The sequence below is a fragment of the Phoca vitulina genome, unplaced genomic scaffold, assembly GCF_004348235.1.
Source record: "Phoca vitulina isolate PV1807 unplaced genomic scaffold, GSC_HSeal_1.0 scaffold36, whole genome shotgun sequence".
NCBI lineage: Eukaryota > Metazoa > Chordata > Mammalia > Carnivora > Phocidae > Phoca > Phoca vitulina.
In genome coordinates, this window is record NW_022589739.1 from 15,014,206 (window position 1) to 15,036,738 (window position 22,533).

The 22,533-nt window shown below is 54.6% G+C and overlaps 1 protein-coding gene across 5 annotated transcripts in view; it reads left to right on the forward strand.

The window, feature by feature from the left end:
* Nucleotides 1-22,533, forward strand: part of SLCO2B1 (solute carrier organic anion transporter family member 2B1) — a 46,160-nt gene that overhangs the window by 12,341 nt on the left and 11,286 nt on the right. For 4 of the 5 annotated variants that reach the window (XM_032426976.1, XM_032426979.1, XM_032426978.1 and 1 more), the window contains exons 2-9: nucleotides 105-235; nucleotides 1,355-1,492; nucleotides 2,872-3,034; nucleotides 6,025-6,264; nucleotides 6,506-6,604; nucleotides 8,710-8,900; nucleotides 17,994-18,096; nucleotides 21,341-21,698. In XM_032426976.1, coding sequence (XP_032282867.1) covers nucleotides 105-235; nucleotides 1,355-1,492; nucleotides 2,872-3,034; nucleotides 6,025-6,264; nucleotides 6,506-6,604; nucleotides 8,710-8,900; nucleotides 17,994-18,096; nucleotides 21,341-21,698 — 1,423 coding nt within the window. Of the gene's footprint in view, nucleotides 1-104; nucleotides 236-1,354; nucleotides 1,493-2,871; nucleotides 3,035-6,024; nucleotides 6,265-6,505; nucleotides 6,605-8,709; nucleotides 8,901-17,993; nucleotides 18,097-21,340; nucleotides 21,699-22,533 lie in introns of those variants that run through there. The other variant, XM_032426981.1, reaches the window with a different exon arrangement.

The following is a 22,533-nucleotide window of genomic DNA, read 5'->3' on the forward strand; positions in this document are numbered from 1 at the left end:
TGCTCAGATTGCCACCAACCCCTGGAACACCCTGGGTGACCTGGGGCAGGACCATTCTCTGGGATTCCATTGCCACTCTCACCTCCTGGATGTCTGTCCCACAGGGCCAGTGGGTGAGGAGCCCCAGGTACCAGGCAAGGACACCAAGGCCATGATGAACGCAGAAGATACACCTGGAGGCAAAGCCAGCCCAGACCCTCAGGACTTGAGGCGACGCGTGTTCTATAGCATCAAGGTATGACTCAGGGCCTCCCGGGAACGGGGCCGTGTGAGCCTGGCAGAGAAGGCGCTGTAACTCCAAGCAGGCTGCTGCCTTCCTCCGAGCTTCAGTTTCCTCATCTGTAGAATGGGTAGCCGTGAGACTCAAAGGGATAATCTACTAAACCATTTAGCTTGGTTTGGGGCACATGTTCCCTCCTTCCAGAAAAGAAAGGCTGCTCTGTGGGCAGTGGGGGATCAGGCTGCTTGCCTCCCATTTCCCTAGAGGGAAAGAAAAGGACTCCAGGGATCCCAAATCTGTAGGAATGTTGGGGAGCTCTGGCTCCTCCAGGGGCAACCCTAAACATCCAGGCATCCCCTGGGTGCCAGGGCCTGTTTGGTCCTCACGGTAGCCCTGAGGGGTAGGGACGCAGTCCTTGTTATATACAAGAGGAAACCAAGACTCAGAAGAACACAGTGAATATTTTTAAGCTCTGGCATAAACACCCTTCTTTGAAGTTAGTTTTTCTTCTCCTGGGAATTCTGCCAGTTCATCAGGAGGGAGGCCCGGATGTTTGGGGTGGGCAGCTTGAGGATTCGGTGTGTGCAGGTGGTCTCCCAAGGGAGCTCTAGGGGAGGAGTGGGTGGGCTGGGGTGGAGAAGGATCTGGGAGAGCTTCCTGGAGAAAGGGGCAGGGTGGTGGAACAGGGAGGAAGGTGCAGTCCAGCCCAGGAGAGCTCTGAGGGTCAGAGTGACGCCCATCGTTCTTGGCCCCAGAAAGACCTTACTCTCAGTCATGTGGGTCTCGGGTGGCACCAACACCCCCTGAATGTACCCAGGACAGTTTGTGTAGTTTTTAGACCTGTGTGAGAAACCATGGGCTATTTCAGTAACTCTCTCTCTCTCTCTCTCCCCCTCCCCTTATTCTTGGCTCTCTCTCTCTCTCTCTCTCTCCTGTGTGTCTGTCTCCTCTGACTGTTTCCCCATCTCTATTCCTTGCTCCCCCCTTTCCCCAACTCCGTCTCTGTCTCCCATCCACCACCGTCTCTAACTGAATCCCCACCTACCCCCCCCCCCCCCCCCGCCGGCCGCCCCCCCCCCCCGCCCCCCCCCCCCCCCCCCCCCCCCCCCCCCCCCCCCCCCCCCCCCCCGGCAGTTCTTCGTCCTGTGTCACAGCCTGTTGCAGCTGGCACAGCTCATGATCTCCGGCTACCTCAAGAGCTCCATCTCCACAGTGGAGAAGCGCTTTGGCCTCTCCAGTCAGACCTCAGGGCTGCTGGCTGCCTTCAACGAGGTACTGGCCCTGGCGGAGCCCCGGGGGTGGGAGTGGAGGCGCCTCTCACCCCCACCTCCTCACCCCCTCTCTCACTAACCTGACATAAACCCTTCCCGGCCCGGTGCCCAGAGGCCACCCCGCCACAGCTTCCTCCCCAAATCTCCTTAGCCAGCTCCTTCTTCGTGTCCTGGTAGAGAAACTGACCTCTGCCTCCTTGTGAGGACAGAGGACAGCACGGGCAGTCCTGCCCTTGGGGCCACTCTAAGGGTTGGGGTGTGGGGTATTGTAGAGCTGCTCAGATTTCCCATACCCACCCACTTTCCCTTTGGTTCCTTTACGTGCCTATTGCCCGTCCCAGGGAGGAGTCAGAGGAAGTCACTTCAATAGTAGTGAGATAGACTTAAATGAGATCAAAGGCAGAACTTTGGGCGCAGTGGGTGGGGGCGGGAGGGAGCGATAGCATGGCATGGGTGTTTTCTCAAGAGCTGCCCGGAGATCCCTAAGTCTGGAGCCCATAGCCAAGTGGGGAGAAGTGGACAAGCTGCTTTGGGGGGATTTAGAGATCAGGGTCCAGCTGTGCCCCAGCACCCCCCCCCCCCCCCCCAGATGTTTTCCACCTCAGAGAAGGCCACTGTCTGGAGAACTCTTTCTTCCCTCCCCACAGCAGATTTCTAGGCAATTCTCTCCCCCTGGCCTGCCAACAACACAGCACCCCCAGATAGTCCTCAGACCCCACCTCCAGCTCTCAGAGGTGGGAAGGAAACGTCATTACCTAGCTCTGGAACCTTGGGGAAGTCACTCCCCACCTCTGGGCCTCAGTGTCCCACCTATAAAATGGAGAGTGGCTATCCTTCTCAGGGTTGGTCCTCCTACCAGCCCTCTTGTGAATACTGCCCCCCTCCAGCAGCAAGGAGCCTGGGGCTCGGGCTGAGTACAGCAGCCCACAAGCAGTGGGGTGGGCAGCCTGCCCCTTCCCTGCGAACTCTCTAGTCCCCTCCAGTGCCCACATCCTCAGTGTTTTATTCTAAGGCTTAAAATTCCAAACCTTAGTCCTCTGGCTTTAGATTTTATTTGTTTGTCTCAATCATGATGTCCCAGAAACTTAAAAACACTTCCCTTGACTCCTCTGTGTTCTAACATGGGGTCCAACCTGTTTCCCAGAATGAAATTGAACTGCTAGCCTTGTCCACACTGCCCTCATTTCTCTCCCCTAATGGGGGCCGTGGGGCCCCTCCTAGGAGGACCCAGATTCTGCATTAAGAGGGGCCCAGTTGATTCTCATTCTGTCAGCTAGTCCTTTAGACTGAGGGGAGCACCGGACTGGTGATAGAAGCAGGGGTGGTTCTGGTCTCTGGTGGCTCTGCTGCACTTGAATGGGTCCCCTCATCCCTTGGCAGGTGGGGAACACAGCCCTGATTGTGTTTGTGAGCTACTTTGGCAGCCGGGTACACCGGCCCCGACTGATCGGCTACGGGGCTGTCCTTGTGGCCCTGGCAGGCCTGCTCATGAGTCTCCCACACTTCATCTCGGAGCCATACCGCTACGACCGTGCTAGCTCCGGTAAGAGCAGGAGGGCTGGGCTGGAGACGCACACCGGGAGCCGCCTTACCATGCACCGGGCTCCATTCCCGGGCCCATGGGTCAGGATGGGCCCAGCTCCCCAGGGCACTTGCTGGTCCTCCCCGCTCCCTCGGTCCCAGCCTGGGCGGGTCCTCCTGGCAGTCCTGGGGAGTGGGGGAGTGGGGTGGTTCTGGGGCAGAGGGGTGTAACCCTCTGGGCCTCCCTTGGTGAGGGCCTGCTTGTGTGTCACTGTGTTTTTAAGGTGGGGTGAATTCACAACACAGCCTACTTTAGGGCCTGGCATACAGTAGGTCCTCAGGAAATGTTTGTGGGATAATAATAGTATCACGTACCACTTCCGGTGTACCAGACACTCTTCTAAGTACTCTGTGTGTATTAGTGCATTTAATCCTCTCAAGAAGCCACGACATTAATGAAAGAATGAATGAGTGCATGAACAAATTAAAAAATGAAAGAATTTTATTTTATTTTTTGTTTTTTTAAAGATTTTATTTATTTATTTGACAGAGACACAGCGAGAGAGGGAACACAAGCAGGGGGGAGAGGGAGATGGAGAAGCAGGCTGAGCAGGGAGCCTGATGCAGGGTTCGATCCCAGGACCCTGAGACCCGACCCAAGCCGAAGGCAGATGCTTAACGACTGAGCCACCCAGGCGCCCCCCCAAAATGAAAGAATTTTAGACAGTAATAGTGAAGCCCAGTGAGATTTTGTTGAGGGCCTACTCAGGTAGGTGCCTGTCCCTTGGAGAATAACCCAAGAAGCCTGAGCTTCATTCCTTCAATATTCCATCCACCCATCCATCCACCCATCCAGCTACCTGCCCATCACCCATCTATCTACTCTTTCATCCATCCATCTCCCTACCCATCTATCCACTCTTCCATCTATCCATCATCCATCCATCATCCATCCATCCATCCATCCATCCATCCAGTGGTCCACCCAGTGAACCCTTAGTACAGCCTACTTTGTGTCAGACCGTCTCAGGGAACTCAAGACTCCAGGGAGCTTCCAGCATGGGAGAGGAGACAAGAGGCAAACAAAAACCCTGCAACGTGTCACTTGTGTGAGGAGGGGAGCACAGGGGCCAGCCTGGCATCATGGAAGCCTTCCCAAGGGAAGAGCGCTGTCAGAGAGCATCGCCTCCCTTGCTCACACCCCAGAGCTCACACCCCAGAGCTCCCAGTCTGTGCCAGGACTCGGGGCAGGAAGAGGGAGCAGTACAACCAGCCCCATAAGCTCCCAGGGAGGCCCAGGTTAGAGGCATGGGCAGCTCTGCTGTAGGGTAGAGACTCCAGCTCATTGGGAGTCAGCCAGAGACAGCTGGCAGAACCCTGAGTGGGGTGGGGGATAAGGAGAAGGTGGGCATTTCGAGTGCAGGGAGCCGCAAGGGCAATGGCCAGGAAGTGGGAAAGTAGAGAGTGTGCGTGAACAGCTTAGAGGGGTTATCGAGGCCCAAGGGAAAGCCATCAAAAGGCCTGATTGGAATGCTGGGGGAAAAAATACATTTCTGGGTCCAGAATTTTCACTTCAACAGAGCTTTTTCTGTGCAGGGTCTACACGTTCTTCCTCCGCCCTGCCACACAACATCCCTCTGCCATGGGCGCCCCGGGAAAGCCTGAGCGCAGCCCTTCTCCTGCCTGAGCCTGTCTCGGATGAGCACACTAGGCTTGGTGACCCCCAGGCACCCGGCCTGCTCTGGCATCCCCGACTATTTCATTCACTCCTTCTTCATCCAGCATGAATTAGTTTCTTTATCACTAATACTTCTCTACCAGGCCCCCTGCAAGGCCCTGGTGTCACAGGGGAGCAAAAAGAAGACAGAGCCCTATAACAGTCGTCGCCTGAAATGTCTAGTAGGCTCTGTGCACGGGCAGCACTCACTCTCCATGTTTATGGCCCGGTATCGGGTATCAGTGGCATCCTATTTTACAGGTGAGGAAACCGATGTTCAGAGAGAGGGGGATCTCCTCAAGGCCCACACCTCGTGGGGACATGACATGTCCAGGTGGCTTGGCTCCAGAGCCCCTGCTCTGAACCCCTGAATTATTCTGCTTCTGAATTCTGAATTTCTGTAGAACTTCCATTCTAGGAGACTTGAGAGGTGAGGAAACTGAGGCCCAGACAAGTTGAGGGCCTCCATCAAAGTCTCCCAGGCTTCAACTCATGCAACCTTGGTTGAAGGTCCAGGTCTTTGACCCTGGTTCACATGGCTTTTTCTCAAGAGCCCAGCTTCCAGAAAAGGCTGGGTGGGCCACACAGAGAAGGCCACATCTACACCCACATTTGGGATAATAATAGCACGGGTGTCTCTTTAAGTTTGCTTACCAAATATTGGTGAGTTACAGGGAGCAACTGTCTGGTGCTAAATAAAGAAATTCCCCTTTACTGAACTCTGCATCTGTGTCCTGAGCTGTCCTGCCCACCCAAAATGAAGGCCAAGGGCCCTAGAGCCTTCCACAGTCCAGCTCCAGCATCCCTCCCCTGCCTGGCCCTGCCTTCAACCCTGGCCTAGTCCCTCACACTCTATGAGTCCTCCCTGCTGAACTTCTGCCTGTGCTGTGACCTCTCCCTGGAGCACCCCTCCCACCTTCTCTTTCTGGAAAATCTTGTTCTTGGCCCTGTTCAAACTCATCTCCTTTGACAGCCCCACCCCACCCGAGGGCCACGGTTGCCATGGAACTTCCACATACCTCTGCTCAGAAAGGTGGCATAGGGTAGTTTAAGAGCGTGGACTCGAAGCCAAGCTGCCTGGGTTCCAGTCCTGGCTCTGCCTTTGCTAATTGCTGCCTGAGCATCAGTTTCCTCGTCTGTGCAATGGGTGTAATGAGAGCACCCATCCCCTAGGTTTGCTGTGGGGAGGGAGTCAGATGGTTTATATACACAGCACCTGGAATGGTGCCTTGCATCCAGTGCACGATGTGTTAAGAGTCTTAGCTCTCATCATAATATTTTTTATCATCTCGTAGTGGACATGCCACAGGATTTTGAGGCTTCTCTGTGCCAGCCCACAACCTCGGTCCCAGCCCCAACCCCAGCCCCCTCCAACAGCAGCTGCTCAAGCTACACGGAGGCCCAGCACCTGGCTGTGGTGGGGATAATGTTCACGGCCCAGACCCTGCTTGGCGTGGGCGCGGTGCCCATTCAGCCCTTCGGCATCTCCTACATTGATGACTTTGCCCACAACAGCAACTCGCCTCTCTACCTTGGTGAGAACCGGGCTCGGAGGGAGGGCCAGGCTCAGAGGTCGGAGGATGAGAGGACTAGGTAGGGGCTGGGCAGAGTTCCTGACCTCTGCCCCACGTGGCCAGGAAAGGTCTGGAGAAGCCCTGGAGTTTCCTGGGCCTGACCAGGGGAGATGGGCCGCTCTTACCTGTTGGAGACTGGCCAGGCGCTGATCTGCAGAGGGAAGCCAGGGCCGGGGGGCCTAACCCAGGCTTTGTGTTGCAGGGATCCTGTTTGCAGTAACCATGATGGGGCCAGGCTTGGCTTATGGGCTGGGCGGCCTCATGCTGCGCCTTTATGTAGACATCGACCGGATGCCAGAAGGTGAGCCTCAAAGAGCACACAGCCGTCCCTGGGGGCACACAGCTGCTAGCTCACTGACCGCTGGCCTCATAGGAGACTCTGAGCCAGGGGGCTCACATCCAAATCCTAGCGATCCCGCTGACCTCGGACGTGCCTCTTAACCTCTGAGCCTCAGCTTCCTCATCTTTGAGATACTCTCTTTCCTGTCCACCTCCCCAAGCTGCGATCAGAATGCAGTGAGAAATGAAGATAAGCTGCAGAACACCACCAGATGGGCAGTTGTCTTGTCTCTGCTATTCTGATGCCTCTTCACCCAGTCCCGTCCCTGAGCTCCCCCCACCCCAGCCCGCGCTCAGATACACTGTGGGGCAGACAGGGGCACATACGCTCTTGGCCTGTAGGGGGCTCCCATCTTTAGGGGGAACAAGACCCGGGTGAAACAGAGAAGCATGCAGGAGAGAACTTCTGGAGCAGGACTCGGTGAGCTTGGGCCTACTTCAGATGGGAAATTTACTGGGTGACCTCTAAAGACCCTTCTAGTTCTGACCACCTCAGAGTCTGGGAACCTGGGCCGAGTGCCCCGCTCAGGGAACAGCAGTCTCTGATGCAGTTGTGTGCAATAGTAGGGGTGGGCCAAGGAGTGGGACGGAAGCTTGGTCTGAAGGCAGCCAGGAGCGGGGAGCGGTGAGGGTCCCCGAGCTCTGACACCCTGCAGGGAGTAGGAGAGGATTCCTCTCCCCTGGAGACTTCCAGCAAGCCCTAGAAACCTCAGGGGACACACGTGTGACTGGATGGACACGCCGATTCTGCTTCCTGTTCTCTGGCTTTTGCACGAGGGTGCCTCCTGGGCAGCTCTGAACAGGACTCACTAGGGATAGTCCTGCCCCACCTTCCTTCCTTCTAGAAAGGGGGGCCCAGCAGCCCAGCGTGAGCTCTGGTTGGTCCTCAGGGTGCCCAGACATGCCCCCGCTCCAGGAAGGTGGTGTGTTTTCGGGCTCTTACCATCATCGTGGCAGATGCGGCTCCTCCACGGGCAGATGTGCTGCTCCTGTAGACGGATCTTCCTGCCCTTTCTCTATGGGGGATTTCATGCGGTGGGCAGATCATGTCTGCTGCAGGCACAGACGGGTGTGTGAGAAGCGGGGGAGTTGGGGAGACGCCTGTGCTCGGGCTCACCAGGCTGGCACAGAAGCAGGGGGAGGAAGAGCTGGAGGAGGGAATTAGTAACAAAAGCCACCTTCATCCCCAGCTGATATGTGTGCTGAGTGCAGATTGTATACTCTGGCCCTGGCCAGGAGCGCTCAGGCCCAAGCACCTGGGAACCAACCCTACTCCTAGGCTTGGTGTCATCGTGCATCTGTGTGGTTAGAAATCGTTTGTGGATACTGTGGCAATTGAAGGAGGAAGTGTCCGACTTGGCCTCGAGGTCAAGGGCTTGGTTGGGAGAAGCGGTCAGGCCAGCCAGGAGGCACATCTGGAATAATCTAGTCCTGATTATACCTGGGGAACTTGCTAAAGGGAAGATTCCTTGGTCACCTTCCCACTCCACCCCGTGGTAGTTTTAAGTTGATCTTGGGTATTTTTGACAAGCACCCTGGTGATTTTAATGACACAGGTCTGAGAAGCACAAAAGGGGTCCTAACCATCGATTTAATAATAATAATAATCAAAACAGTAACAGTAAGATGAGGAAGAAGAACAAAGAGCTGTACAGCACATACTACGTGCTTTACCTGTGTTGGTTTCTGTGGTTCTCACAATGACCCTGTGGTGTAGGTGCTACGATTGTCTGTATTTTATAGAGGAAGACCCCGAGGCACAAAGAGGTTAAGTAATTTGCCCAAGGTTATATTAGTAATGGAATTCAGACTCAACAGTCCATTTCCAAAGTCCATAACCTTGACCGCTACACACAATGCCTCAGTAGTCGGAAAGCTGAGGTCCAGGAGGGATCAAGGCCTTGCCCAAGGTCACACGGGACGTAACTGGCAAAGCCACACTGGAGCCTAGGTCTCCTGACTCCTGGCCCCTGGGGCCAGCTAGTGTCTCAAAGGCCAGTCCCAGGGTGGTGGCCAAGAAGGGACAGCCCGTCCTGACTCTAACATCACCATGGTCTTCCTTTCCAGGTGGTATCAGCCTGACCTCGAAGGACCCCCGATGGGTGGGGGCCTGGTGGCTGGGCTTCCTCGTCTCCGCTGGTGCAGTGGCCCTGGCTGCCGTGCCCTACTTCTTCTTCCCCAGGGAGATGCCCAAGGAGAAGCACGAGCTCCGCTTTCGGCGAAGGGCCTTGGCAGCCGCAGCCTCACCTGTCAGCAAAGTAAGCCCCCTCCATGGGCCCACCCTAGTCCAGGCTCCAGCCCCCACCTACCCATCCTCCCTTGTAACCGTAGACTTCATCCCTCCTGGGCACTGCACTTCACAGCTTACAAAGCCTTTCTGTCCAGGCTCCATCCGCTGCCCCCCCAACAGCCCCGCACAGTGAGTATGTCCTGCCCCTTGCACGCTGAGGAGATTAGGGGCCCGAGGAGGAAGTGACCTAGCCAAGATCACACGGCCAGTGAGGGCAGCACTGGGGTGAGAACCCCAGCCTGTCTGAGCCCATGCCCTCTGTCTAACCATCACACTGTCTGCCTCTCTGCTCGTCACTTCATGGTTTCTGTGAGTTCTAAACGTGGTGTGCTGGAGCAATACTGAGAAGTAGGAGGAGGTGGAGAATGGGTGGGGGGTCTGAGAAGAACTTCTCTGAAGGGGCAGGATTTGAGCTGGACTCTGAAGGATGGTGGAAGCCTAGGGAGGGGAGAGGGAGCATTCTAGATGTGGACATAGCGTGGACAAAGGGTTCAGCTGTAGAAATGAATCCAGCCTTTCCAGAAGCAGTGAGGGGACAAATGCATACTGAGGGCGTCCTTGGGGCCAGGTGTCAGGCCGACCCTGGAGCTCAGCACATGGCCTCTACCCTTAAAACGGGCACAGCCTAGTGGGGACCAAGATTCATTGATAAGTAACAAGCCATGAGGTGCTCGAGGATATCTCGCTGAAACCCCCTGCTCGGCTGAGGGGCAGGTGGTCTTTCCTCAGAGGAGATCCACCGGGCAGGAGAGATGATGCTCGGTGGGGGGCCTCCAGGCTTTCCAGAGGCTCACCAAAACACTAGGCCTTAAAAACAATCCATTGGCTCCAAAGTACAAAAGAAAATGACAAAATAGAAACTTTTATAAAAGTTCAATGTGTCATTAATGTTGACCTTATCGAATTTTCTTTAGCACTCACAGACATTTCATTACATTCTGAAAATTTGCACATTCGATTTTCTCTTTTCCCGAGTACCCACACGCAACATTTCTGTGACCTAGTGTGTGGGGTGATTCTCATGCTGACCAATTCTCTGTGCCACCCACTGGCGCCCTGCAATTTCACTCAATTCTGACACTGTCTACCTGGAGATAGCATCTGATCCCACAGCTTAGGGCTCAGTCCCACTTCAGTTGCAGGTAGTAGGCCCATCCCCAGGTGACCAACAATTTCTTTCTTACTTGGCTACAGATCAGGGGTTCCCACAACCCCTTTCTTGGATTCCATCATTTGCTAGAACAGTTCACAGAACTCAAGAAAGCACTTACTTCATGTTTACCAGCTAATTATGTAATAGGGGATATGATAAAGGGTATTGATAAACAGCCAGATGAGGAGATACATAGGGAGGGGATTGGGAGGGTCCCAAATACAGGAGCTTCTGTCCCTGTGGAGTTGGGGTATGTCACCCTCCTGGCAAATGGATGTGCTTACCAACCTTGAAGCTCCCTGAACCCGATACTGTTAAGATTTTGTGGGGGCCTTCTCCATATAGACATGATCAATCCTTAACTCCATTTCCAGCCCTTCTCCCCTCTCTGGAGAATTGGGGGTGGGGGTGGGGGAGCTGTAAGTTCTAAGCTTGTAATCGTGGCATGGTCTTTCTGGTGACCATTTCCCATCCAAGGGCCCACTGAGAGTCATCTCATTAGAACAAAAGATGTTCTTCTCGCCCAGGAAATTGCAAGGGATTTAGGAGCTTGGTGTCATTTCCTAGCACGCAGGAAATTACACAGATCTTAGGAGCTCTGTGTCAGGAATTGGGGTCAAAGACTATAAACATTAGAAGATTCTCCTAAGCACTCTTATTTACAAGAGTTTTAGGAGCTCTGTGTCAGGAATATATACATTTGCATACATATATTTCTTCTTATTTCACAGGGAAGCAATTGTTGAGAAATCACAATCATAAATTATTTGTTGCTAAGTAATTCTAGTTTCAAAGGGACGGTTTGTAAAAAGCCTGTCGAATATTTTGCAGCAAGAATAATTCTATTTAATGAAGCAGGTTGGTGCATTTGAATACGCTGGCTGTGATGGGAGAGAGGCCCTCCTCCTTAGAGCAAGAAAGTCGGGGCCTAAGAGAGAGGGCTGAAAATGTCTTCATCTAGAAAAGCTAGAATTTGAACCCAAGTCTGTCCAACCCCAAAGGTGTCTGCTCTATGAACCTCACTACCCATCGCCCACCCCCTGCGGGAGCAGAAGTTTTTTTCGTGGGAGACCAATGAAAATTGATGTTAGAACAGCCATTAGGGGCCAGATCAGAGAAGGCTTTGCCTGCCAGCTGCAAGAGCAGCTGGTCGCCCTGGAAGGAGGGTAAACGGGTGTCCCGTGGCTCTATCACAGGGTCTAAGCCGAGAAAGGGATAGAGGAAGTGGGGGGAGCAGTGGGGGCAGGGAGACTGCTGCAGCCCCTCTGGCTGTGGTCCAGGTGGGAAGCCATGCACCCACAGTGGGGGGTGGGGGCGTGGGCAAAGGGAAAAGTTGCAAGAGCCACCCAGGAGAGACACTGCCCAGCCCGGGCGCTGCTCCACTGTGGGACATCCCGGGACAGTGCGGGCCTGGGCTGGTGCTGGGCTCAGAGGCAGAGGGGGCAGGCCTTGCTAGCGACCAATTTCAGGGGAAGAAGGCACTTGAAACCACAGATGGCCCTTCCTGGTTCTGCCTAGCTCGGGCCAGAATTTGAATGAGATAGGAATTCCTAGAACTTGGGGGAAGAGTTCTTAGAAGTAGGGGTGGTCACAGGGGAAGTGAGGAGTTTCTGGTTACGGGCAGTGTCCAGGTTGGGCCTCACATCTGAACAGAGGACAACCGCTTGAGCCACGGGGCAGACTAGATGGAAGAAGCCAGTGGGAGGCACGGCTGGGCTCGGTCACGTGGCCGCCGTGTGACCTTGAGCAAGACACTTCCCCGTTCTGTTCGGCTGCCGGAGCTGCCGAGGGGGGATTCCCGGAGCCATAGGCTGTGTGCCTGGAAGTCTAAGAACGCACGGTTTCTCGAGGCGAAGCTGCTCTGGTACAGACATCTGGATTTGAAGAGCGGCATCTCTGTGAAGCTTGGAAACCCTGCTCCCCGGCTGTGAACCTGTCTGGCTGTCTGGATTCATTCTGTCAGCACACTGGGGATGGGGAGTGAGGAAGGAAGGGGGTGAGAGGTTCTTAAAAAAGAACCGAAGCCTGAGAACATGAGGATCTGCTTCCAGCAGCTCGCAGGCAATAAATATTGATGTGGGAGGAACTGTTGCCCCCCCCTCCCCCCCCCCCCCCTTGAGGCTGCCTCGGCCAGCTCTGCTGACTCGGGCTGGCCCAGCCCACTAAGGCCACTGAAGGGGAGGTAGATGGACTGGGAGGAAGGGCCTGGTTAGGTAGAATTGGCAGCCAGAAGGTCCAGGCCCACAGACATGGGAGGTGTATCTTCTGTAGAGAGTGGGAACAGGCATGGGTGGGGGTGGGGAGAGGGAAGTGAAGGGGAGACTCTTTCTGAAATCCCTTCGAATATCTTCTCCCAGGCTCAGGGGTCCCCCAAATAGGCTCCTACAAGTAAATGCAGTTTTTAAGGGTGGTATGGTGGCATGTATTATCAGGGTTTTGTGACCCAGTGAAGGTCACTGACCTCAGTCTCCTCATCTGTACAATGGGCAGAAGATTAGACAGGGTCTACCAGCTCTGACAGGTTGAATGATGTCTTCTCTAAATGGAGCAGTACAGGAGCCCTTCCACTGTGGGAGAAAAGGGTGCAGTCCACAGCCTCTGCCCCCAAGAAGCTCTCAGGTAACGAAGGAAGGCCAGATGCAGATGGACAGGGGGATGACTGACTGACCGCTCAGGCTTCTCCCATGGCCAGTGCTTAAGAGTCCTCTGCCTGCAGGGAGGGGAGCGTGAACAGTCTCCACAGAGAAGATTATGAGATGGTAGATGGGGGAAGCCATCCAGGACACAGAGGGAGAGGATCTCTGCTTTCCTGCCTTTGGTTCTGCCCATGTATCTGTGACCTCATGGTGGCCACCAGATATCCTTCTAGGAGTGAACCAGGGCATGTGTTAGCTCTCTGTGAGCCTCAGTCTCCCTGTAGTCTCCCTCTCTATAATCAGCCCGTCTCCAGGGTCCTGTCAAGCCCCAGGACTCCTAGAACATGGTTCTGTAGGACCTGTGGAGTGCAGATGGCCTCTTAGGGGCTCCCTAGCAGGTCATCTGGCCCTATCTGTCCTTCTGGTCATAGGACCCCATTCAGTCAGCAACCCTCCTTTGCCCTCCATACCCTCAGGTCCCTCTGAGTGCCTGCCCTTGAGGCTGGGCCAGGGGCTGAGAAAGGCCTCGTCCACCAAGAGCCCCTGTCCCTGCCCGGCCTCTGAGCACCACTGGCCTCTGTCATCTTCTCTGGGTTCCTATTTCCCAGGAGTCTCCATGTCTGTTATTCTAGGCCATCTTCCAGAGTCTGGGATTCTAATATTATACAGTTTTAAAGTTCTGTGTTTCTAAAGTACTTGTGTTCTATTATTCTATGATTCTATGCCTCGAATGATCTTTGACTCCCCAAATTCACGTTTCTACATGGCTATAATTTTGACCTACAAGTCTAGGAGTCTAGGAAATCTGTTTTCTCCCAATCATTAACCTGATGTGCTTCTTTGGGAGAATGGTCAAGGATGGGGACAGGAGTGGGCAGTGGCAGTGGCCCTTAAAGCCCAGAACTTAGGGCCAGCTGGGGGGCTTCTGTTCTTCTTGGACTTCGTGCTCCTTCTGCAGCCCCTGGGAGGTCCAAGGTGACTCGGGTCTGCCTCCGGACCCCTCCCAGCCAGCCCAGGAGCCCTCATATGTCCTTCTCCATCCCTTGAAACCCAGGCCTTTTGATGCCACCCTCACCCCTCCTCGACGCTCCAAGGTAGAAGGTCTTGTGTGATCATCCAGTTCAGCCCCCACTCTACCTACAGATGGAGGGATTCAGGCCCAGAGAGGGTCAAGGCTGTGCCCAGAGGTGGGCCAGCACCACCTCCCCCTGTACCAGTCTGTACCAAGCCAGGTCTTGGCCCCACAGGGCTAAGGTGAGCCTCACCCCTACTCACGGGTGGTGTAGATCAGAGCTTCCTCAGACACTGGGACTGGAAGGCTCTTCAGTGATTTCAAATTGTACCGACAGAACCCCAAGGTGCCACCGTAGGGAGATTGAAGAGAGGTGTCCCCCAATAGGACTAAGGGCCTTCCACCTCCCTGCACACACACACACACACACACACCAATCAGATTCTAGTTTTATGTGTTTTTATGTCAGTCTTTTGAGTGAAGTTTCGGTTGGAGAAAGGGTTTTGCTGCTGAAAACCCAGTTTTAAAAACACTGATCTAGTCCAATACCCCCGTTCGGCAGAGACTGAGGCTCACTAAGAGAGCTGATCGGTAGCTGATCTGGCCCGGGAGCCTCCTCGATGCCTGAGACATCCACACTGGCCTCGGGGGGCTAACAGCAGGAGCCAGACGCACCTCCACACTTGGAACTCTGAAATCTATAAAATGGGTATAATCCTAACATCCACACCTTGGGATTTTTGTAAGAATGAAACGAGGCAAAGTGGGAAGTGGGTTGCTCAGTGCCTGACGACCCGGAGTGTTTATTCTTAATATCTTTCTCTGATCAAGCCAGCTCTTAAGAGGAAAAATAATGGAAAAATTACCTTTTTTTCTAATATTCTTACAGTTCACGCCAAACTCATGTACCGTACTAGTAGGAGTGGGAAATTAGGCTGACATCTATCGCTTACTCTGGACCATGCATTGTTTTAAGCCCTTTGTATGTATTATCTCATTTAATCTTTGTAATCTGTCTATAAAATAGGTGCAGCTATAACTCCCATTTACACCTGAGGGGTCAAGTTACAGAGAGATTAAATAACTTGCCCACAGGGCTAGTGAAGGGTGGAGCTGGGATTCAGCCCCGGGAAGGGCATCGCGGGACCTGAGCCGAATCACTCACTCAGGACCAAGAAGCAAGAAAATAGAAACAGCTGCGAAAAGGGGTATCAGCAAGACAAGGGGAAACTTAGGAGCATGGACCACAAAGATGAATTCAGTTGATGTAACCGAACCCCTTATTTGGTTCTGGGCTTGCCGATGGCCACGGGGACACGAGAAGCATGGCCAGTTGCACGGATCTCAGTATGAGAAAGAGGAAGCGTGTGGTAGTCCTCGGTGGAGCTCCGATCTCCGGGCGCTCTGCTAGAAACACGATCTCCCTCCCACGGCAGTGGGAAGGCTAGCAGATCACCCCATCCCTGTGGCCGCTTGTTGTGGCCACGGGCCATGGCAGCTGAGGGCTGGCAGAGACAGTGCCCTACCAGCCACCAGGGTCAGCGAGGCTCCGTGGGGCTGGGGTCACGGCCCCACACAGAGCTTTCTAGGCACCCAGCTTCCGCTGAGGACAGTTCCTGGAGCTCTGGAGGCCCAGCAGGCAGAGGGCCGTTGCACGTGCCAGACCACACACGGCACCCTGGGTCCCACAGGCTTGCAGCCATCAGCACATGGCCCCAAGGGAGGGGAAGTTCTAACCGGCTCCCTCAGCGCAGGCCTGCTGACCCGGGCAAACCACAGCCAGATGCGTCTGACTCCAAGCCCTGCTCTGAGCGGAGCCACGATGCTTCTGGTTTCCGGAGCCGGCTCTTGGTCGGGAGTCCTCAAAACAGATGTGGGGAGAGAGGCAGAAACTTGTGAAGAGCCCAGGACAGAGGCTCCCAGTACCCACCTGATAAAGCCCAAGTCCCTTAGCATGGCCCTCCAAACTGCCCAGCTTCTGCCCCAGCCCCTATGGCTTCCCTGTCAACCCCCCTGCAACCCCCCACACAGAAAGGCCCTCCCCACCCCCACACTCCTGCTGTCCTATGCCCTTGCTTTGAATAACCTCTCCCTTTCTGTCCACCCCAATCCCAAACCTCACTTCTCCTGGAGGCCTTCCCTGACCGCCCCCCCACAAGCCCCTGAAGTTCTGCCCCTTCCCTCCTATCTCCAAACCCCGTGCTCTTTTTCACAGCATGAGACAGGGGTGAGACGGTGGTCCTGGAGGACGTGCCTTCGAGAACCTGCTCTGCCCATTGCTCCCTGGGTGACACGTCTTCTTCTGGGGCCTCAGTTTCCTCTTATGCAAAATAGGTGCAGTAATGATCCCTTCCCCAGACTGCTGCAGGAATCAGATGACATGGTGGATGTGAAAGTTTGGGGTGGACCACAGGGGGCTGGACGTGCAGACACTGTGGTCATCCTCACTGCTTACATGAGGACAAGGAACCCCAGGCAAGGAACTCACAGATTCTGCTCATCCAAAGACCGCTGAGCTGAGCCGCCAGTCCTGTGGTCCTTGATAGAACATTGGGAGGTTCTTAGTTTATCTCAATTTATCTCCTCCCTCCTGTCCTGGGGCGGTATCCTGGTCCTAGCACCCTTCCCTCGGTCCTGGGCCTTTCCCGCACCACTCTCCGCGGCTTGGTTAGGACGGAGAAAGATGCGAGGAGATTCTCCGATTGTCTTGAAGGCAGCATGTCCAAAAGAAATATTATGTGAGCCACATATGTATATTCTAAATATTAACTGGTAGCACATTCAAAAGTAAAAGGCACTAATTTTAATATCTTTTTTTTTTTACTTTTATTTATTTATTTGAGAGAGAGAATGAGAGAGAGAGAGAGCATGAGAGGGGGGAGGGTCAGAGGGAGAAGCAGACTCCCCGCCGAGCAGGGAGCCCGATGCGAGACTCGATCCCAGGACTCCAGGATCATGACCCGAGCCGAAGGCAGTCGCTTAACCAACTGAGCCACCCAGGCACCCTAATTTTAATATCTTGAAGTTAACGCACTATATCTAAAATATTCTCATTTTAGCATATCATAAATTAAAAAAATAATGAGATATTTTCCAATTTTTTTTCATACTAAGTCTTTGAAATGCAGCCTGTGTTTGTTACTCACGGCACATCTCAGTGTGGACTGGCCGTATTTCCAGTGCTCAGCGGCCACACGTGGCCGGTAGCTCGTGTGTCCGGCAGCACGGCTCTAAGGTGTAAATGAGTAACAGACCCACAGTGCCTCACCCAGGGACTTAGACTGGGCTTTCAGGCCCCTTCACGGTGCTCCGGAAAGATGCCTCCCAATTCTTCCCATCTTGCACCAGGGCCTCCGACTCACAGGACTTAGTGGATAAAGCATGAGCTTTAGGCACAGGCAGGCGTAAGCTCAGATCATAGTTCTGTGTGATGTTGGGCAAGTTACCTAACCTCGAAGCTGCTCTGCGCCTGTGTGGAGCGTTTTCCTTCACAGGTGCCCGTGAGGCTAGAACAGCAGCATGCCTATGGTGGCCTGGCGCACCCGGAATCTCCATTCTGCTAGGCCCCTGGGGTACTCGGTGTGGACCCCCTGCCCCATTCCTAACCAGAAGCGGTGTAGGAAATCGCTTGCATCGCCGCAATAGCCTCTCCTGTTGTTTCCATTTTTTCTTCCTAGAGCCTGACTGGCCGCACCCATTGCCATTTCTTCATTCTTTCTGTTCATACATAGTTACCAGACACCCACTATTCCACCCCAGGCCCTGTGCTAGGCACCAGGGTTTCAACAGAGAACAAGATAAGCATGATGCCTGCGCTTGCAGAGCTGGGAGCCCAGCAGGGGAGAGACCCCGCACAAAGTTTGACTCAGTCCTACGTGCGTATGTAAGAGTGATTTTCTCTGACAATCAACTTCCCTTCTGCTCTGAATGCCCATCCTGCTGGATTAGCAAGACACTCGACCTGAGCCTTTCTCAGGGATCCCCCACCAACGTGAAGCAAAGGTCCTTCTAGGGTGTTCAGGCACCAGAGAGGTCTCACCCCCACCCAGCACGCGTCAGCATCAATCCATCCAGGCCCATTTGGGGCCAAAACAAATGGAACACTGTTGACCCCTATTGCTTCGATGAGGTGACTGCCCATACCCTCTTCTCTCCCAGAGGGTTTCCCCAGCCCACAGGCATCTTGGGGCAGAATGTCTGGCGTCCAGCTGACTGCCCTCGGTTGTTGAGATAAACTATGGTGGTTGTGTGTCTTCCCAGGGTGAAGATTCTCCCTCTGAGCAGAGCCCGGGGGAGTCCCGGGAGAAGCAGGATAGCCTCACCCAGATTGCACCAGACCTGACAGTGATCCAGTTCATCAAAGGTAAGGGAGCTCAGGCCAGGATATAGAGAAGTGGGACCAGAGGGGCATGTGGGGCCGTACAGGATCCAGCCCCTTCCTGCCCTTCTTGATTTATCTCTCACACCTACAGACCCCTCATGAGCACCGTACACTCCTGTAAGTCTTGACTTATATGATCCCCTCTGCCTGGAATGTCAGTTTTTATTGCTATCAAAATCTTCCTGGTCCCTCTAGGTCAAGTTCAAGTGCTCTTCCTCTCCTTCCCCCGGCCAGCCTGGCCCTCCCTCCTCTCAGCTCTCCAAACCCTCAGGGCCGATAACCCTTGGCTCTGCTTCCCTCAAGGACTATTGGGGGAATCAAATGGGGTGATGAATGGAAAGCCTTTTGTATATTATTAAAAAAAAAAAACTTATATAAGGTATAATTATTTTTTCAATTATCACCCCTGGCCTACTGCTATTATTCTGACCATATCCTGGGACAGTGAGTTGAGCTGCCTGTGGTTTAGGAGGGTGATGACGGAGGGGTTTGCTTTGGCACCCACCCTGCCCCCACTGAGGACTCTTGAAACAGGAAGTTAATTAGGCCCAGTTCTTGGAAGTGTGTCCTAAGACCTGATGTTGGGATACCAGTAACCCAGCGGCCAGTTCTCCAGCTTCTCTGGGGTAAGGGGAGGGCTGGACTGCATGGGGCTGGGCCTAGAGGCAGGAGGGGCTTAGACTCCCTAACCTCAGATCACCCCCCAGCTGCTGGAAGGCCCCAGCAGGTTGCTCCTTGGGAGAGTTTATTAATCACTGCTTTGGCTTCCACCCAGAGGGAAGCTGGGGCCAATCACTGAAATTAGATCCTGGAGTAGGTGTCCTGGGCAGATTGTCTCTGGTGGTTTCAGCTTCTCCGTGAGCCTAGAGGAGACCAAGGCAGGGCTAGCCACAGGCCCTCTAGTTGGTCCTCAAGCCTGGCTTCTGGGCTTTCTGCTGAGTTCCAGAGGGATCAGTGGTGACCTGAGGCTCGGCCTTGACCACATGGGACCATGGGGGAGCCAAAGGAAGAGGAACCATGGCCCTTCAGCTGGAGGAGGCCGAAATTCTTGAGAGAAGACAGTCCCAGAGTTAGAGAAGGCTCCTGTCTGATGGGGGAGACATTATCCTTGAGTTAAGGGAGGCCCCTGACAAAGGGAAGAAAGACTATCCCTATGGTGGAGGGAGGACATGCCTCTGAGCTGTGGGCGGCTCCTGAATCTCTTGAGTGGAGAGGAGCCTACCTGATGGAGGAGGCACTAAGCTGAGGGAAGCAGCTATCTAACAGAGGTGACCCTGGAGTTCCCAGCAGATATCCCTATCTAAGTGAAAGGCATAGCCCTGCCCTCCAGGAATTTTCCATCTGTTCTAAGGACAGGCTGCAAATGCTGAAGAGATAGAGGGTGGGTACAAAGTGCAGTTGGGATGATGAGCACAGGAGAAGGCGATAGAAGCAAGTAACGAGCTAGAGCCTTCTGGCAGCCAGAGAGGCCCGGGAATGTGGGTGGGGTGGGGTCCCGTAGGCGGAATGGCCTTTACACTAGGAGTCAGGAAACCCCTGGCAAATTCCGGCCTTGCCCCGGCCGCTCTAGATGAACTTGGGCCCCACCTGTCCAGTGAGGGCACCGGTATGGCCTGGGCCGATCCTGGCCAGGGCAGCTGCAGGAGGGAGGGACGCTGGAGCAGCCACCTGGGGCGCAGGCCACGTGTCAACCTTCTCGCTCCAGACGCTGGCTCAGTGCGCCGTGTGTAGGGCAGGGGACTCAGGACGGGAGGCAGGCCTGAGACATGAAGGAAGGGGAGTTCCACAGCCCAGCTCCTACCCACCCTGCGCGGACTATTGGTCTTTATTTTCTGGCTTCTAAGGAAATGGTTCCTGGCCCGGCCCAGGGGGTTAGAGAACTAGCTGACTGGGCTCTGGCCAAGCTCTGAGGGCACACAGAGATCTCCAGCGACAGACACCCTGGTCTTGCTACTGCAGGAACAGAAGGGACCTCCCACTTGGCCCAGAGGGGCCCCAGGGCCATCTTTCCCCACCAGTCCCGACTGCCAGGTGATTTGCTCCTCTGACGTGTCTTCTCAGAAGGGCCTTTCCTCCTCTCCCCCCCACACCTCGCGTTAACTTCCAGCTCACCTCCTGTGGGCAGAAACACATGCCTTTCTCTTTTGATGTTAGTGGAGAGAGAACTGCACGTGTCCGAAGAGAAGGCATTCTTGGCCTTGGCCGTCACCCTGGCTGCCCCTGAGGCTTTTCCTCGAGACTTCCCCCCATCACGTGCCCTTCAGGTTGGCGGACCTGCATGAGGAAAGCTGTACACAAGGCACCAGTGTAGGGGATAATGGGGGGTGGGGGAGGTCATCAAAGCCGGACGCGTCGCTTCTACGTCTCTCTATGTGCTTTTGTTCTTGCTGCGTCCCTCCTAGGAATTCCTTTTCCTTCAGATCCATTCTTCAGGCCCTACCTCTGTCCTACCTCAAGAAGCCACCCAGCACCAAGCCTGCTCAGTTTTTACCTTCTCCGGAGGTCTTACTTCTGCCCCAACACTGCGGCATTTGATCCCATATTGGCCATTCATTTGTTCCCTCATTTATTCCATAAATATTTCCTGAGTGTCTGCTGTGCCCCACGCTCTGGAGATCCAGCAGTGAACATGGCAGACAAAAATCCCTGCTGTAAATGAAGCTTATATTCTGGTGGGGTGACAGTAAAGTGGCTGAGTGAAACATGTGGTATGTGAGGCGAAGTGCTGCGGAGCATAGAAACTCGGGATGGAAGATCAGGGGAGGCGCTGCTCTCCCGTGCCAGGGACACAGGAGGGAAGGCACAGGCCAGGGTTGGCTTGGAAAGAGCTAAAGCAGGACAGGATGAAAAAGACTGAGTGGGGAAAAATGAGATGAGTAAGTAGAACAGAAGAAATGGAACGAGGTGGGATGAGATGAGATGAATGGAATAGGAAGTATGGAATAGAACTTCATGAAATCGAAGTTTAGATAGAATCGAATGGAAAGAGGCACAATTGAATAGCGTGCAATCTAATTCAATGGAATGGAACGAAACTGAGTTTCAAAAGCGGAGTAGAATTAAATGGAAAGGAGTCAAACGTAACGGGATGGAATTGGGTGCAGTAGAATTAAATGAGACGGCATGGAAGGAATGGGCCAGTTTCAACTGAACAGGGCAAGACAGGACAGAAACGAAAGCACGGCTGGCCTGCCCACTCTGACCTTCTCCCCGCTCACCCCAACAGTGTTCCCCAGGGTCCTGCTGCGGACCCTGCGCCACCCCATCTTCCTGCTGGTGGTCCTGTCCCAGGTGTGCATGTCGTCCACGGTGGCAGGCATGGCCACCTTCCTGCCCAAGTTCCTGGAGCGCCAGTTTTCCGTCACAGCGTCCTACGCCAACCTGCTCATTGGCTGCCTCAGCATCCCGTCGGCCATCGTGGGCATCGTGGTCGGGGGCATCCTGGTCAAGCGCTTCCACCTGGGCCCCGTGCGTTGTGGCGCCCTTTGCCTGCTGGGGGCGCTGTTCGGCCTACTTCTCAGCCTGCCCCTCTTCTTCATGGGCTGCTCTACCCACCAGATTGCAGGCATCACCCGCCAGCCTGGGTGAGTGTGTAAGAAGCAAGGGGGGGTGGTGTCAGGGAGGGGGCCCGGACAAGGCCAGGGGAATGGGGTGCCCGTCTACCTCAAAGCTCACTCTCCATCAGCACCTTCTCCTCCCCTCCCCACCTGGCTTCAGAGCAGTGGGACTTCTCTCTGAGTCTCCAGTCAAGGTGTCAGGCGTCACTAAGAGGGGCAAGGATAGAACTTCACGGACGGGACAGCTCAGGCCTGGGGAGAGGTGGAAGCCAAGGCAGGGCAAAGTCACTCGTGTGGACGGCATCTCCAGAGTGGCCGAGGTAAGGCAGAGGCCACGTCAGAGAGCAGGGCCCAGCTCAGCGTGAGGAAGGCTTCGCTCCCGGGCAGGGGAAAGGCCTGCCTAGGAAGCCCGCACACTCTCCATCCCCCGGGGGCGGGGGTGTAGAGAGAGGGGGCAAGCAGGGCTGGAAGGCATCTGCCATGGACGCTGCAGAAGGGACTTAAGCTGTAGGGAGGAGTTGGCCCCCAGAGGCCTTGAAGACTTGCGGCTCTTAGAGCCTGGCGGCTAAAATGCTGTTGTTCCATGACCCTAAAACTCAAGGTTCTTTTCCCACATCTGAGGCAGCACCAAGAGGAAAGCCTCCGATGCCTATCTCCCTTCTCGTTTCTCTGTCCTCCCACCCTCAGGCATATGCTCTCTCCCGCTGGGGGCAGATTTCGAGAGGGTGCTGGAAGTTACTTCGCTACCTCTTCTCCAGAATGACTTCACTTTTCCTGGGAACTGCTCCAGGCTTAGGCTGGCCCAAGACCCAGCTAGAATTCCCCGATTGTGTCCGTTCCCACCTCTCCCTGGGCATCTCCT